This window comes from Camarhynchus parvulus, chromosome 19, assembly GCF_901933205.1.
Source record: "Camarhynchus parvulus chromosome 19, STF_HiC, whole genome shotgun sequence".
NCBI lineage: Eukaryota > Metazoa > Chordata > Aves > Passeriformes > Thraupidae > Camarhynchus > Camarhynchus parvulus.
In genome coordinates, this window is record NC_044589.1 from 1,110,790 (window position 1) to 1,125,612 (window position 14,823).

A 14,823-nucleotide genomic window follows, 5' to 3' on the forward strand; every position below is an offset into this window, starting at 1 on the left:
TTTCAATTTCCTTTTTTCCTTCTTTTTCACAGGCCTTTTCAAGGACTCATCCCCAAACCTGGTAAGAGATGATCCCTTTTTGCGTAAGCAATGCACTGACTGGGTGTTAAGTGGTGCTCAGGGAGTTGTAAACTGTGGATGGCAAGCAATAATTTAGTCAGCTGCAGGAAGGTTGTTCTACTTCACTTTCCTGGCCTTCCCACTCTGGTTTTGTTGTTGTTTGGTGCATTTGCTGCCTGAGACAGCTGGCCTCAGCAGCACCCATCAGTACTGCTGCTGTTGCCTTGAAATGATGGCATTTTTCTAGAGCTAATCTAGGGCAAGGATCTGTTTTCTGTATTTAAGAAAGCACCCACTTTCTTAAGTGTTTTCTTTAAATAAATCAGTGTTGTAAAGAGCTGGTGGGTTGGGTGGAGAGGGAAGGTTGTGGTAAGGGGTGGTTAACCACAAGGGTCCATGCTGGGCTGCTGTAGCATGGCAGTGAAGGTCCACTCCAGCTCCTGAACATTCCCCAGGCAGATACAGCAAGGAAGACATGGCAGAGGAGAGGACAGGGTGTCCAGGGTGCACTCCATACCCAGCTGCTCAAATCATCATCCCAGAGCCATGTCCTTCACTGTCAGTCCCTGCAGTACTGTCTCTCATTTCTTGGCTGCTCAGAAAAGAGAATTGCTGTCAGAAATGTGGGTAAAAAACCTGTCTTCATTTTAAATGTCTGTAATTACAACTGTTGGAAGAGCACAGATGGGTGCAAAGAACCTTGTCATCTTTATTCATGGCTTCCCATTTCCTTGGCCAGCCTCCATGGCAATGGCACAATTTAGGAAAGACAAATATGACAGACAGGAAAACATTTATATGCCTTTATTTGGAATAGCAGGAAGGTGTTAGAGCTCTAACAAAAGGTGAGCTGTCAATAAAATTCAAGCATGGTCCATGTGTTCACTTCTAGGAAGATTCAGGCATGGCCCATGTGTTCAATTCTAAGAAATTCAGGCATGGTCCATGTGTTCACTTGTAGGAAATTCAGGCATGGTCAGTGTGTTCATTTCTAGGAAGATTCAGGCATGGTCCATGTGTTCAATTCTATGAAGATTCAGGCATGGTCCATGTGTTCACTTCTAGGAAATTCAGGCATGGTCCATGTGTTCATTTCTAGGAAATTCAGGCATGGTCCATGTGTTCATTTCTAGGAAATTTAGGCATGGTCCTTGTGTTCAATTCTAGGAAATTCAGGCATGGTCATTGTGTTCAATTCTGTGTCCCTGTGCAGGGCCCAGCCAAGGACAGGGAGATCCCCCAAGATCTCTGTGGAACTTGGCCTTAGACTTGTATCTTTTGGTCCTGAGCAGCAATGTGCCAGCTCACATCAGCTGGACCTAAAATGAGCCCTCACTGAAGCACAAGTTTTGCAGAACTCTGGTTTTCCACAGAATCCCATGGCTGTGTGTACACTCCTCCAGCCACCTCTTGTTTTTCCATTCCCCTGCCCTAAACAATATAATTCTGTTAAGAGATGTTCATCTGACACAAATCACACCATTAACAAGGGAGCAATTCAGAAGGGAAATACTTCAGGCTGCTACCTGGCTGGGAGACACAGCCTGAGAAAAAGAGATGGAGAGGAAATTGATTTTCTTTTCAATGCACAACATTTTTTCCCTCCTCCTCCAGCTGAATGCTCCCCTCACAGACCAGCCTTCTAGCACAAACCCAAACACATATTTTATGTGTATTTCAGTACCCAAGTGGGCTCAGCAGGTCACAGCATCCCTGCCAGGCTGGGTGCTTCACTCCCTCTCCTCCCACTGAGGTTTTAAATAAGAGCACATACAGGTGAGGGTTTTTTCTTACTTGACATCTCAATTTGTTATAGACAATTTCCCATATTTGCCAAATCTTCAGAGACAGTTTCAGGACTCATAAGTATTTTTTAGTAGTCAGATTACCACTGGAATGTCTCTTCCAGAAAAGAGCTGATTGTATTTTGCCCCTCCCTAATCCCCACTGGCAACACTTAACCCATTGTTTGATTTTCCACCCCTCTACACCAAAGTGGTTGGTGGCAGTACAGTGATGCAGTCACTGCCTTGGCTTTGATTGCTTTTCATCTGCCTTAACAAAATGAATGATTTCCAACTAGCCATAGGTCACTAAAACTTTAAATTAAAGAGTCTTCAATGTTGTGTAGTGAAGCCCTGTAATGTAAAATGAAGAGCAGCAGCATGCTTGGTATTAAAATAAAACCAATGAAAATCACTTTTATTTCACAGAGGAGGGTTAAAATGAAAGCAGTAGTTACTCCCAGGTGTGGCATTGCACGGGTCTCTAAAAGCTGGAAAGCTCAGGAGGTAACATCATAAATGTGAGGAGAGCTAATGGGTTTTGTGGATAATTTTGGCTAAAAAATTACATGAAGTGTACACGTGTTTAGGAAAAAGGGAAATTTGATGTAATTTTAAAATAAAATCACTTTGGAGTGATTTTAGTTGCCTTTAGGTTAAACCTTTAACCTTTTAGGTTAAACTTTTATGGGATTTAATATGCTTTAAAGCTGTGCACCTCCTGCATTGCTGTGCTGCAAAACCAGCACAATTGCAAAGAGCATTCCTGGTAACTGCAGGACCACAGATCTCTTTCCTTTAGGGACACCCATTTTTTAACTGTAACAGAAACAGGTAAAAGGACTTCAATATAATCTAAGCACCTCATGGGCCTTTTTCTCAAGATAATCTGTAATTTGTATGTTGAGATGGTATTTTTCCTTGAATGGGAGATGGGGGAGTTGCTAGTGCAGGATCAGCTGGGGGCTGTGTGCCTGCAGGGATGCTGTTTGCAGAAGGAGGTGGATTTTGCAGGGAATGGGGCTCGTTTTTGGAAAAAAGCCCTTCAGCAGTGCAGGTTTGCAGCCTCTCAAAGATGGGACAATGGCCCTGAGGCCACCAGTGCCAGCCCTTCACCTGCTTGGCTTCCCCAGGGCCTGCACAACCCTCCTGGCATCCAGAGGTTTTCCTTTTGATTTCCAGTGCCTCTTCTCCACACTGCTGGTCTCTGCTCTGCAAAAGAGACTTTCAAAAGCCCTTTTTGAGAGCAGCATGATCTTGCAGCATTAAACAGGAGTGAGTGAGCGGGGGTGAAGCTCTAGTGCTATAAACACTACATTCATCCTTTTGTTTTTTCTTTCTTGAGGCACAGATACAAAACTGGCTTAATATGAGCCTTTGAAAAATACTATCAAGCATAAGTAATCTAGCACACACACACACATACACACACAAAAAATCTCTCTGTGTGTTAATTTTAATGTGCTTTGATTGAAAATGTAGACCAGCTCCATCTGTCCTATTCCCCAAGCTCCCTACCATCATGATAGATTATTTTCCATACTCCAATTAATAAAGTAGGGCAGGCAGTGTTATTTAATTAAAAAACCCACACATCCAGGCATCCTTTATATATACATATATATATATTTATTTCTTTTTTTAATCACAAGAGCACAATCCTCCTCAAGACTTTGATGAGATGTGCCTCGCATTGGAAACTCCTAGCAAGAAAAATAGAAAAGAGGAAAGCTGTGATGAGGGCTGAGCACATCTTGCTCCATCACCAGGTTGCTTTTCAAAGTCCATATCCATCTCCCTTTACCCCCCAACCCTTTTTAACCCACCAGCCAGGCCTGGGGTGATTATTTTTGAGTGTTCAACTGGTCACTGTTTCTAGTCTAAGGTGAAAATTCAGGCAGGTTGAATATATGTGTGTGTGTATAAAAATTATTATTTTTATATATGGATAATTATGAGGGTTAAAATTCAAGCAGGTGTGAATAGCTGTGGAGCTTCAAAGCCTGTTTATAAGCATGTTTGTGATTCCAATCACCTTTTTGTTTCCCTAGCTTTGGTCTCCTTTCCCCATTTGCTTCTGTGTGTGGCATCCTCGCTGTCCAGAGGGCAGCACATCACCCAGCTCATCCAAGCCCTTGTGTTCACTCTGCTCTTTCCTTCCTCCTGCTCTCCACCACCCTCACATCCTGTTGTGTCCTTCAGAGACCCCATCCCCCTCATTTTTCAGGGTGAGATGGGTGCCATTCCATCCTGGCATGTCCATCCTTGCAGGACAGTTGCCCTGAACCTGGTGGGATGATTCCTATGGTTCAGGGCTAAATGCCACCTTTGAGTTAACAGGACAAGAAATTCAAATTACCTTTCTTAAGGTAATTTCATAAGAGCACCTTGAAATGCTGCAAAAGCCTTTGAGTTGCTGCCAGGCAAAGGAAATGCCATCCTGCCTTTTCTCAACCAGTTCTGAGCCATATTGGAAAGATCCTGCCATATGTTCTCTCTCTCCCTTGCTGCCTGCAGCCTGCCTGTGCTCCTGCCTGCATTCCTCCTTCACAGAAGCCATGCCAGGACCTTGCTCCCTCTTGGCTTGGACTCCAGCTTGGCTTTCCCAGCACCAGCATGACCCATCTGCATCTCCTCCCCTCTGCATAAGCATTTAGTGCAGTTGGTGTTGTCCACAGGGTGTCACCAGAGATTTAGGGCACCAAGCTGCAGAAATAATTTCTCATTTTGGGGCAGGATCCTGCAGCATGGCAGTGAGAGGCACTGCTGCAGCTACTTATGGCAGAATTGGTCTTCCTGCAGCTCAGGGGTGAAGAGCCCCAGCTCATGTGGGTCTGCACCCAAAGCTCAGTGCCTGCAGCTGCCCTGGGCAGAGCCACTTGTATTTTTCTGTTCCTTTGAGCTGCTGAACTGAAGGGCTCTCCTCCCCCTGCAGGGACCAGCAGAGCTCTGTGCTGCAGTGGCTGCTCTCCTGAGCCTGCTTGAAATGGGGAACACGTATTGTCAGCTAGGTATTTGGAGCTACTTCAGATTGCTTATGCCTCTGCTTAGGAGATTTGGACACATGCTCCTGCTGTCTCCCAAGTCCCCTTCTGTTTGCTGGTGTCAGCTCACTGCAGTGTGGCATCAAGAGCCTCCCCTCTGGGCCCCTTCCTTGCCCTGGGGCTGCAGCCCTGACCTCCCCACAGCTCTCCCTGTGGCTGTCACTTCAGCAGGATGAGCCACTTCATTCCTCCTTTTGCCCATCATGCAAATCCAGGCCATAGTCCCATCCCTGGCTGTTTTTCCAGAGGAAGTTAATTTCTTTTTATGTCACTGATCACTTTGGAGTCAGTGGCAAGCACCAGCCTCTCCTTAGGGATTCCTTTTTCTCCCATTTCTCCTATTGATGCAGAACTGTCATGATCTCCCTGTTTGCTTTTCATCTGCTTTAACCTGAGGGGTTTTTTTTTCTCCTCTGGCACTGGAACAGCTGTGCAAGGCAGCTGCTGCTGCTCTGGCACATGCCATAAATGCTGTCATTTGGCCATGCATCCTTATGCACATGTGGACCTTGAGCTGCTCAGGAGAGCCAAAGGGATGCTTAAGCAAATTCCAGCAAAGCAGGTCCTGGTATGAGGTGGAGAGCCCAGCTCACCAGTAAATAACCTGCCAGGCAGTTATTAGCTACCAAAACTGTGCCAAGGGGCCAGAGGAATTTTAATCCTGGGTTTTGCTTTTGTTTGTGACCGAGAAACCAAGCTGCAGCACTCATGGATCTCTTTTTCTTTCTCTTTTTTGTTTTTTGTCTCCCATTACCTTGTGCTGTAGCCCCTAGACGGATAACATCTTTGGAAAAAGCCTATGCTGCTCTCAATGGTACGTAGCTCAGGTGGTGCATCGTAGATGGTAGCAGACAAGAAATGCTCTTACTTGTGTTTTAGTATGGGAATGAAAATGTCTAAACGCCCCAAATTTCAGGTATTGTTATTTCTGTGGTATGCAGAACTGAATGATACAGTGTTTTATTGTTGTTATTAATCCTTTCTGCATTTCTAAGCACTGCTGCTGCAGTCCCTGAGCATCGCTGCCATCACTCCAGCCAAACCAACCTGCCACGTTCTTCTCATCTTCATCCACGTGTCCCAGCAATTAATTTGTTACAAATCCACTTGCCATTCATAAGGAGAGCTTCCATGGGGTTGGGTTGGGGTTGGTTTTGCTTTGCTTTAACACAGACTCTGGGTCAGGGCTGGTGAGCAGCCATGAAGGCCCCGGGGATGTAAGACAGACTGGTGTACAGGAGTAAGGAAGAGCTGGCCTGTGCCTGTGGCAGGGCATGGCACAGCAGATCCAGCTGGGATGTTGGCTGGGGGTCTAGGTGTTAATTGCTGCTGCCACAAGTTTGTAGCCCTGCTTTGAAAACATACATATGTTAAGCTAATTCAAACTGCATTTAAACCTGAGTTACTGCAGAATAGCCTCAGGAAAGTCAGCACATTTATTCTGGATTTACACAGGGGTGTAACTGAATTGCAGCCATGGAAGCTGGAAGGGGAAAGAAAGACTCCTCTTAGGATTCAGGGCCAGATCCCAGGCTGCTGTAAGGAGCCTGCCCTCAGCCTGCCAGCTGAGTATCTCTTTAATGAGTCTGGGATTGCTTGCAGAAAGGATCTGAGCCATATTTTCAGTGAGATGTGTTGGGCAGTGGCAGTTTTCCTGATGAAACAGGCTTCAGGACAAGTCTTTGGGTAACAGGAGGTTGTTACTCCATGAGCAGTGGCTGAGCAGAGGCCAGGCATCCCCCTGAGCAGTGTTTGAGGGCATGGGAAGGAAGAAGGATCCATTGGGTACCCTGCCCAGCTATGCTGTGGCTTCACACTGAGATCAAGGTTCTGCACATGACATCAGGAACACAGACAGAGCCATTATTTATCCATGGGATACCTTGGATTTGGTTTTGTGTGGGTTTTTTGAGTCACTAGAAGAATAAGCAGTGGTTTGGATTCTATTGCCCAACAGCAGACACCTAAACCTCAGTTTTTGTAATTACTAAAAGCAGCTTGGTGTCTCTCAAAGAAATGTTAAGCTCTGACAAGTCCTATAGAAAAAAAGTAAGTGGTGCTTTAAAAATGTGACCACTTGTATGTAAATGCCTGTTGAGTGCAGCGGTGCTGACATCAGGAAAGCAGAATTGGGGAAAAAATCAACTAGCTGCTATTTTAATTAAAAAAAAAAAAAGATAGCACAGACCTGAAGCCACTAAACCTGCTTCATGGGAAGGACTCAGCACATTTCAGAAGCCCCAGTGGCTCCCTTGATTTACTTCTTCCTTCAGTTCACTCCCTGAGCTGATGAATTCCAAACCCAAAGGGGTAAAGTCAAAGGGAGATGGAGACCCCTCTTGCCTGGGCACAGAGGGGTAAGTCCCTGGGAAGCAGTGCCACTGGCCAGAGGCTCCTCTTTGGCTTCACTGTTATGCATGCTCAGTTCCAGGATTTTCATGACATTTGTTTGTGTCCTTGAATGGGAATTTGGGAGTAGTGCCCACCTCAAGGTGGAAAGAACAAGATCCCTTGGGATCTTTTTCCTTGCACTTGGGTCACTTGGGGCAGGAGCAGAAAGGAAAGACCTGCTGCATTTTTCAATCCCAGAGAATTAAATGAGTGAGAACACTGAATTTTGGTGTGTCTTTGTCTGCTACCATCTACACATCCATACGGGTACGTATGTACAGCCCAGAAACTGAGCAGTGATGACAGGGAAGTCACAGAGGGAGCCCTCAGGGCTGTCCCCTCTGGTGCTCCATGGCCTCCAGAGTGGCACTGCAAGGCATCACTTAGAAATCTCCATCTGCTGTATTTATGTTTTGCTTCATGCCATTCAAGCTGCTTTGCTGCCATTTCCAGATTTGAAGCACCCCTGAGCTCTCTTTGCAGAAAGTTCTTGGGTTGTTTTTGGTTTTGTTTTTGTGTTTTTAGGTGTTTTTTTGGTTTTAGTTTTGTTTTTTTGGGGTTTTTTTGTTTGTTTTTTTTTGTGTGTGTGTAATATCCAGGCAAAGCAATTGTTTTCCAGGTGGAGAAGAGGCTTTTTTGAGGCTGTACCCTGCAGCAGCAGAGTGCAGAGGTTTGAGGTTGCCAGCTTCTCTCCAGAGCAGCAGAGTGGCTGAGATGTGAGATGGGATCTTTCTGCACTGAAATCAGTCCCATGCAGGGGACAGGGACTTGCAATGGATTTTCACCTTGCATTTAAAACTAAACTTCCAGCCATGTGTTTGCTTGAAACCAAAACAAAAATCATATGATTGCTCAAAATAATAAAAAATCATAATCATGTGATTGCACAAAATGAAACTGAATAGCTGCAGACGGGGGGCAGAGGATGCCTTGATCCCTCATGCCAAGATTTGCAGGGGTCACCTTGATGCTGTAAAAGCCCACTGTGAATAGCTCTTTTGAGACCCCACCTGAAGCTGAGGCCTCCAGCACAAGAAAGACCTGAACCTGTTGGAATGAGTCCAAAGGAGGCCACAAACTCACCCAAGAGCTGGAGCACTCCTGCTCTGGAGCCAGGCTGGGACAGCTGAAGTGTTCACCTGAAGAAGAAAAGGCTCTAGGGAGAGTAGCCAGAGTCTGGTCTAGACTCTTAGAACCCCTTGCAGTGCCTAAAGAGGCTCCAGGAGAGCTGGAAAGGGGCTTTGAACAAGGGCCTGAACAAGGTCTCCTGGCAGCCTCTGCCCCCAAAATGTCCTGAGGGCTGGGTTCAAACCTCTTGGCTCAAAGCATTAACAAAAAGACTGATTAAATGTTGTTTGAGACACCTGAGGATGCCAATACTAAAGATGGGATTTGGGCAGCACCTCCCAGCACCTCCTTCTACCCTTTTGAGCCACCCTCCACCATCACCTGAGCCAGCACTTGCACAGAGCACACAGCACTGTGTCTGTAAGGCACACCTTGCTGTGTCTGGCCATGGCAGCAACTTGGAACTGGATGGTCTCAGAAGGTCCTTTTTAACCCAAACCATGCAGTGGTTCCATGATTTTTACCCAGTGGCTTCCAGCCTGGGGGACAGTGCCTGCCTTGGGTGCAGTGAGGATGTTCTTGGGGAGGAGAGGAGGTGGGGAGTCCACCCCACTGAGCTGGTGCTGCATGGTGCATCCCAGCTTGCTGGGGTGACCACAGCAAGAGGCAGATAAGGTGTGTTCACTTGGTACTTTATACCTCTGGGGAAAAAAAGGCATTAAAGGGACAGGTTAGAGTTAGGGTCATTTGAGTCTAGGTCAGAGGTTAAGGTCATGACCCCAGTCATTTGTCCTGGAGTGTCCTGCTAAACAGCTGAGTGTAAAAATCTACTGACTTAGGCATAGTGACGTGAGAGAATGGAAGAGAAACTGTTCTCCAAGCTGATTATATGGCATGTTATAAAACAATACTTCACTTAGGAGCTTAGCCAAAAAAGTGCTCTCTCATTCCTTGATGTCCCTTGTGGGAGCACTCATGGCACTGAGGGCTTGAGTCTTCACTGCTTTGCATTTTTTCTAGTCATTTACAGCCCCGCAGAGTAGATATAAAACGCTTTTAGCTGCGGCAGCACATGGCAAATGGAGACCTGGCAGCATTTTAGAGCTGCTTTGCCCAGCTCTGAACGGTGTGGCAGGGTGCAAGCACAGAGCAGCCCCTCTGAGGTGTCCCCAGGCCCACAGGGACAGGGATGCTGTCCTGCATTGTGTCAGGGAGATTGGTTTTCCAGGGGCTCAGAAGGAAACAAGTTGACCCCTGTTCTTTCTTGCTTTTGCAGATGAGGATGATGCCAACAGGCTTGGAGAGAAGGTGATTCTGCGGGAGCAAGTGAAAGAGCTTTTCAATGAAAAATACGGTGAGTCTCTGCTCGTACACATCACAGGGTGAGGCTGGTTCTGCTGAGAGCAGCCACAGTTAAAATTATTTCCACAAAGGCCTCTATTTATAGCCCAAGCCCATGGCAGCTGCTGCAGCACAGATATTGTCCTGCTGCTCCGTGTTACAGCCTTCCCCAGGGATAGGGGGAAGGCTAGGGCTAAGTTTATAGATAGTTGGGTGGTTGGGATAAATGTGTAGGGTAGCAGTCCTAGGAGGTTAATGAGTAGGAGGAAGATTATGAGGGATGTTAAAATTAGGCCTTATTTGTGTCCTTTTTTGTCTAGGGGCATTATTAGTTGTTTTGTAACTAGGTTGATAAACCATAGCTGGAGGGTTGAGAGTTGGTTAGTAATTCATTGATTGTCTAGGGATGGTAGTAGGAGAGCTGGGAATGTTATTGAGATGAGGATTAGTGGGATTCCTAGGAGGGATGGGCTTGAAAATTGGTCAAAGAAGCTTAAGTTCATGGTCAGGTTCAGGGGACAGGTGTGTCTCACTCTTGGCAGGTGGGACCATTACATTCTTGTTGGCGGCTCATCCTTGGAGAGGGGAAGGGGTCGTGGCAAAATGCAGCACAGCAGCAGGATTTGTTCACTCTGATGTCAGCCTTTGTTGGGACAAACTCTGTGGGAGGAAAGCCAGAAATGTGGCTGTGCAGCCCTAACAGCTTCATGTTTTGGGGCTGCAGAGATGCAAGGTGGGAGCAGGCTCTTACAGTCAGAAACAGCACAGGAGTGAGGGATGCTCTCTGCTCCCCAGTGAGCAGGAAATGAAGGGGTACCCAGAGAGGTGAGCAGCAGGTTTACCTGTACAGAAGGAAGGGCTTTTCATGCAGCAAGGAATTAAACTGAGGTGTATCACTGCCACAGGATGTGGAGGCTAAAGAGATAAATTGATTGGAGAAATGGGCAGGAGTGATGTGGTGTGATGTGGTGTGATGTGGTGTGGTGTGATGTGATGTGATGTGATGTGATGTGATGTGATGATGAGGATGGCTTTGATCTCCACCCCAGTGACCCCCAGACCTGCTGATGTACAGAGGCAAGAGGAAATGGGCAAATCTCTTCCATTTTCCCTCTGTCCTGGGCTGTTTTGCATGCTGCTGCTGCTGCTGGTCCAGCCATGGGTTTGGGCAAGTGTGGCAGTGTGTGTGTTCTGAATTCACCTGAGGCTCCTGGCAGAATTCTAAATAGAGAGTAACAGAGCAGACAGTAAATTGGGCAGGTACATGTAAAATGTCTGGGTGGGATGTGACTACAGCAAAGGTTGGGCACCATAGCAGCCATGGCATCCCAATGTCCCCCAGGGCTCTTGGTCCTTCCGTTGGTTGGTTCTGGAGCCCTGCAGTCTCGGGGTTTCTGTGGTCGAGATGACCCCAAGGTGTTAGAAAGTCTCTTTTTCCCAGCCCTGAGATCATGATTCCTCAGCTCTGGTTTTCAAGGTTGTTTATTTTCTGTTATCTATTACATTCTTTTACTGACCTGCTGAGATCTGTCTAGCAAGTCGGTCTGTGGCACACTGACACCCTCGGGGTGGTGTTACCTTTTTACACTAAAAACTACGTGTACTTTATTTACAATAATTTTCCAATACCTAATACCTATGTTAGACAGTGTGTTTCTACTCTAAATCAATCCAAAAGTGCCACCATCACAGCAGAAGATGGAGGCTAAGAAGAAGAAAGAAGAAGGACAAGGCACACCCAGATTCCTCCATCTTGGCTTCTGAAGCCCCATTCTAAAAACCCAAAATTCTACTTTTCACCCTGTGATAAATTAACTACATTCTATTTAAACTCTTGTGGCTTGTAAATCTTCATCTAAGGTTGGTAATTGTTTCCATGGGTTAAAATCAAAGCCACAGGTGTCTCTGGCTGCGTGTCAAGGTCTCTGAGCCCCCTGGCAGGGGCTCGAGCCATCCAAGGCAGCCGGAGGGATGTCCTGAGTTCCGACACTGCAGGGTAAAGCTGTTGTGCTGTCCTCTGTTCTGCCCTTACAGGAGAGGCTCTGGGCTTGAACAGGCCTGTCATGGTGCCCTATAAACTCATCAGGGACAGTCCTGACTCTGTGGAGGTTACGGGGCTGCCGGACGATATCCCGTTCAGAAATCCCAACACCTACGACATTCATCGGCTGGAGAAGATCCTGAAGGCACGGGAGAGCATCCGAATAGTGATTATAAACCAGCTCCAGTAAGTTTTCCCAGCTTTGTGATGGGGGATGTTTCTGTTTGTTAAGGGTTGTCCTTGCTTCTTCAGCCATAAGCAGAGCAGCTCACCCTGAGGCCACCAGAGCCACCACATACCTGTGGATGACATGCTCCATCCCTGGCATCCACTGTCCTGTGCTGCAGGGAGGTACCTGCCCATGGGTGGGCACACTGAAGGGTTACAGGGCCAATCTGTCCCCTCTTTCTTCTGTGATTTGGGATGGTGATGCTGGGATGTGACATGGGGGCTGGTAACTCAGAGACCCAGCTGAGCTCTTTCAGGTTGCTTCTCTCCAGGATGCACTGGGGATGCTCCCAAGTCCCCTCTCCACACAAAGGGGTGTTGGAGGAGTCAGCTCAGGCTCAGGGTCTGGGCTGTGTCCCAGCACAGGCAGGCACACAGGGTGAAACCACTGACTCATGCCTTGTCTCTTCCACAGGCCATTTGCTGAAATCTGCACCGAGGCCAAACAAACAGGTAAGGGAAGGGCTGGGACATAACTGTGGCTTTCCTGGCACTGTGGGAGAGAAAATGGGTGGGAGTTGTGAGGTGGTGTTTGAACCTCCCACATGGGGAGAAGATCCTACCTACGAAAAGTTAGGCTCAGCATCTGTTCCAGAGTAAACTATCCTCTTGGAGGATTCCACTTCTGTGAGCTGTGGGAAGACTGGGCTGTTTGGCTCAAACTTTCAGCATGTTCTGGAGGATGTGATTATCCTTCTCCCATTAGCAATTTACTCACCATGAGAAATTTATTCCCTGGTTAAAGCCCTTAATTTGAGCCATCATTTAGCAGTTGAATTTCTAAGGCAACGAAGTTTTCTGTCATCACTGGGCATGTGTTTCTCTCTCTGTCCCATCATCCTGATAAATCTCAGACAGTTTTAATCAAATGTGTCAGAATTAGCAGTCCTAGAGATAACTACAATCCTGTGTTTTATGAAAAGAGGTGGATGGATAGAGAAGGGAGATGTGGCAAGGCAGAGCATGCCTGCAGTGTGAGCAAAGCTGGCAGCTCTGTGCCACTCATGGAGGCCAAGCCTGTGCCACCAGGGGCAGCACTGCAGGGGGATGCCCTGTGGAGGGCAAGGTCACAGTGGCAACATGAGTCCCCAGATTCAGGGACCACTCTCAGGGCTTGGACACCTCATGCCTTCCCTCTCTCCTTGCAGACAAAGACATCAGTGTTCCCAAACGGAAGCGGAAGAGGATCTCCGAAGGGAACTCGGTATCTTCCTCTTCCTCTTCTTCCTCTTCTTCTTCTTCCAATATGGAGTCTACATCATCAACAAATCAGATCTCGCTTGTGGTAAAGCCTTCCAGATATTAGGGGGGTTACTGCCTACCTATCTTTCTGCTTCAGGATGCTGCTCTGTTCTGCTCGAGCTGTCACCACCTCCCTGCGCCTGACAAACACTATAAAGTGTGATGTAAAATGGCACAAGCAGGTTTGGCAAAGGAGGAGACACGCCTGTGGGGCTGTCTTTTTCTGCAGGGTTTGTCTGGGGGAGGTCAGCAGAGCGAGCCTGACACCCCCAGGGGCTCTCCTGCATTGCTGCAGTGTGCCTCAGGGTGCTCAGCTTTAGTGGGTGCTGCATCTGAGACAGGCTCAAGCAAATCCCTCCACGCCCCTGGGTTCACACTCGAGTGCTGGTGACATCACCTCAGGTCTGTGGTGCCCCTCAGCAGAACCCAGTGGTTCCCCACAGTCCAGGCTGTGCTGGGTGTACCTCTAGCTCAGTTCCTGGAGTAATGCAGAGTTCTAGAATGCCACAAAACAGGAAAAATAGGAGATAAATTCAGGCAGATGCATACAACTGCACTCCAGATGATACCAAATAAAATTTCCCAAAAATGCACAAGAGAAATAAAAACTTTCAAGGGTTTTTGTCCAGTTTGCTAATGGTGTTTTGGTTTGGGGTTGGTTCTTTTCTCTTACTTGGCAAGTGGGAGCAACAGCCAGTTGTTGGAACATGTCAGAGATTTGATGTTTGCATGGTTTTGTGTTGTGTCCTAACGGAGACTTTTGCCTTCTTTTCTCTCCCTCTCTTTCAGCAATGGCCCATGAACATGTACATGTTAGACTATGGTGGTCTAAACGTCCAGATCCCAGGACCTATTAACTATTAGACCTCAATATCAAATAAGAACCTCAAATGAAAGAAAAAATAAATAAATGTAATTTATGTAAAAAGTGTATATTCCAATATGTATCGATGCCTTTTAGTTTTTCCAATGATTTTTACACTATATTCCTGCCATCAAGGCCTTTTTAAATAAAAATAAAAAGTGTTGCCTTGCTCTTAAAAGTACTTATTTCATTGCATATTGTATTGATAAATAACATTTACAGGTAAGAATAAGGGCAGAAGGGCACCCCTTGGACCGGCCTTGTTGGGCTCTGGCAGCTCAGTAAATCCTTAGTGTCATCAGTGCCTGAAGCCAAGAGGTCTGAAATGTTTTAATGCTTCATTTAATTCAACTCAAAGGTGTAAAAATTTGTGTACAGAGCTGCCAGAGGAGTGGTACCAAACTGCAGTGGTGACAGGAGGGAGCCAGCCCTCCCAAGCATCAGTCACCTTCACCCATGAGTTCTGTTGGCTCTGAAGCCCAAGTGCATTTGGATTAAGGGAGAAGGAGGTTTCAGGCCCCCCCAAGAGGTGAAATCCCCCCAAGCCCTCCTGTGTCAAGTCTCCTGCCATCCCAGGAAAGGCACAGAAAGATTGGATTGTGTGCATTTAACTGGCATTTGAACCAGGAAAAATTTTCAGCCATAGAAGTCCTTAAAGATTTATGGTGTTATGATTATCCTTCTGTGATTTTATGGGAGGCTTTGATGCCTTTTGGGGAAGGAAGGTCCCATGATAGAATAGTGGAATTTTTTAATTTG

At 46.8% G+C, this 14,823-nt stretch overlaps 1 protein-coding gene across 5 annotated transcripts in view; it reads left to right on the plus strand.

The window, feature by feature from the left end:
* GTF2IRD1 (GTF2I repeat domain containing 1) overlaps positions 1 to 14,242 on the plus strand; it is a 69,049-nt gene extending 54,807 nt beyond the window's left edge. For 2 of the 5 annotated variants that reach the window (XM_030962504.1, XM_030962507.1), the window contains 7 exons: positions 33 to 61; positions 5,655 to 5,702; positions 9,624 to 9,701; positions 11,723 to 11,915; positions 12,373 to 12,410; positions 13,106 to 13,242; positions 13,989 to 14,242. In XM_030962504.1, the coding sequence (XP_030818364.1) occupies positions 33 to 61; positions 5,655 to 5,702; positions 9,624 to 9,701; positions 11,723 to 11,915; positions 12,373 to 12,410; positions 13,106 to 13,242; positions 13,989 to 14,063 (598 nt within the window). In that variant the 3' untranslated portion in view covers positions 14,064 to 14,242. Of the gene's footprint in view, positions 1 to 32; positions 62 to 4,779; positions 5,594 to 5,654; positions 5,703 to 9,623; positions 9,702 to 11,722; positions 11,916 to 12,372; positions 12,411 to 13,105; positions 13,243 to 13,988 lie in introns of those variants that run through there. The other 3 variants (XM_030962506.1, XM_030962505.1, XM_030962508.1) reach the window with 3 other exon arrangements.
* The last annotated feature ends 581 nt before the right edge of the window (positions 14,243 to 14,823 follow it).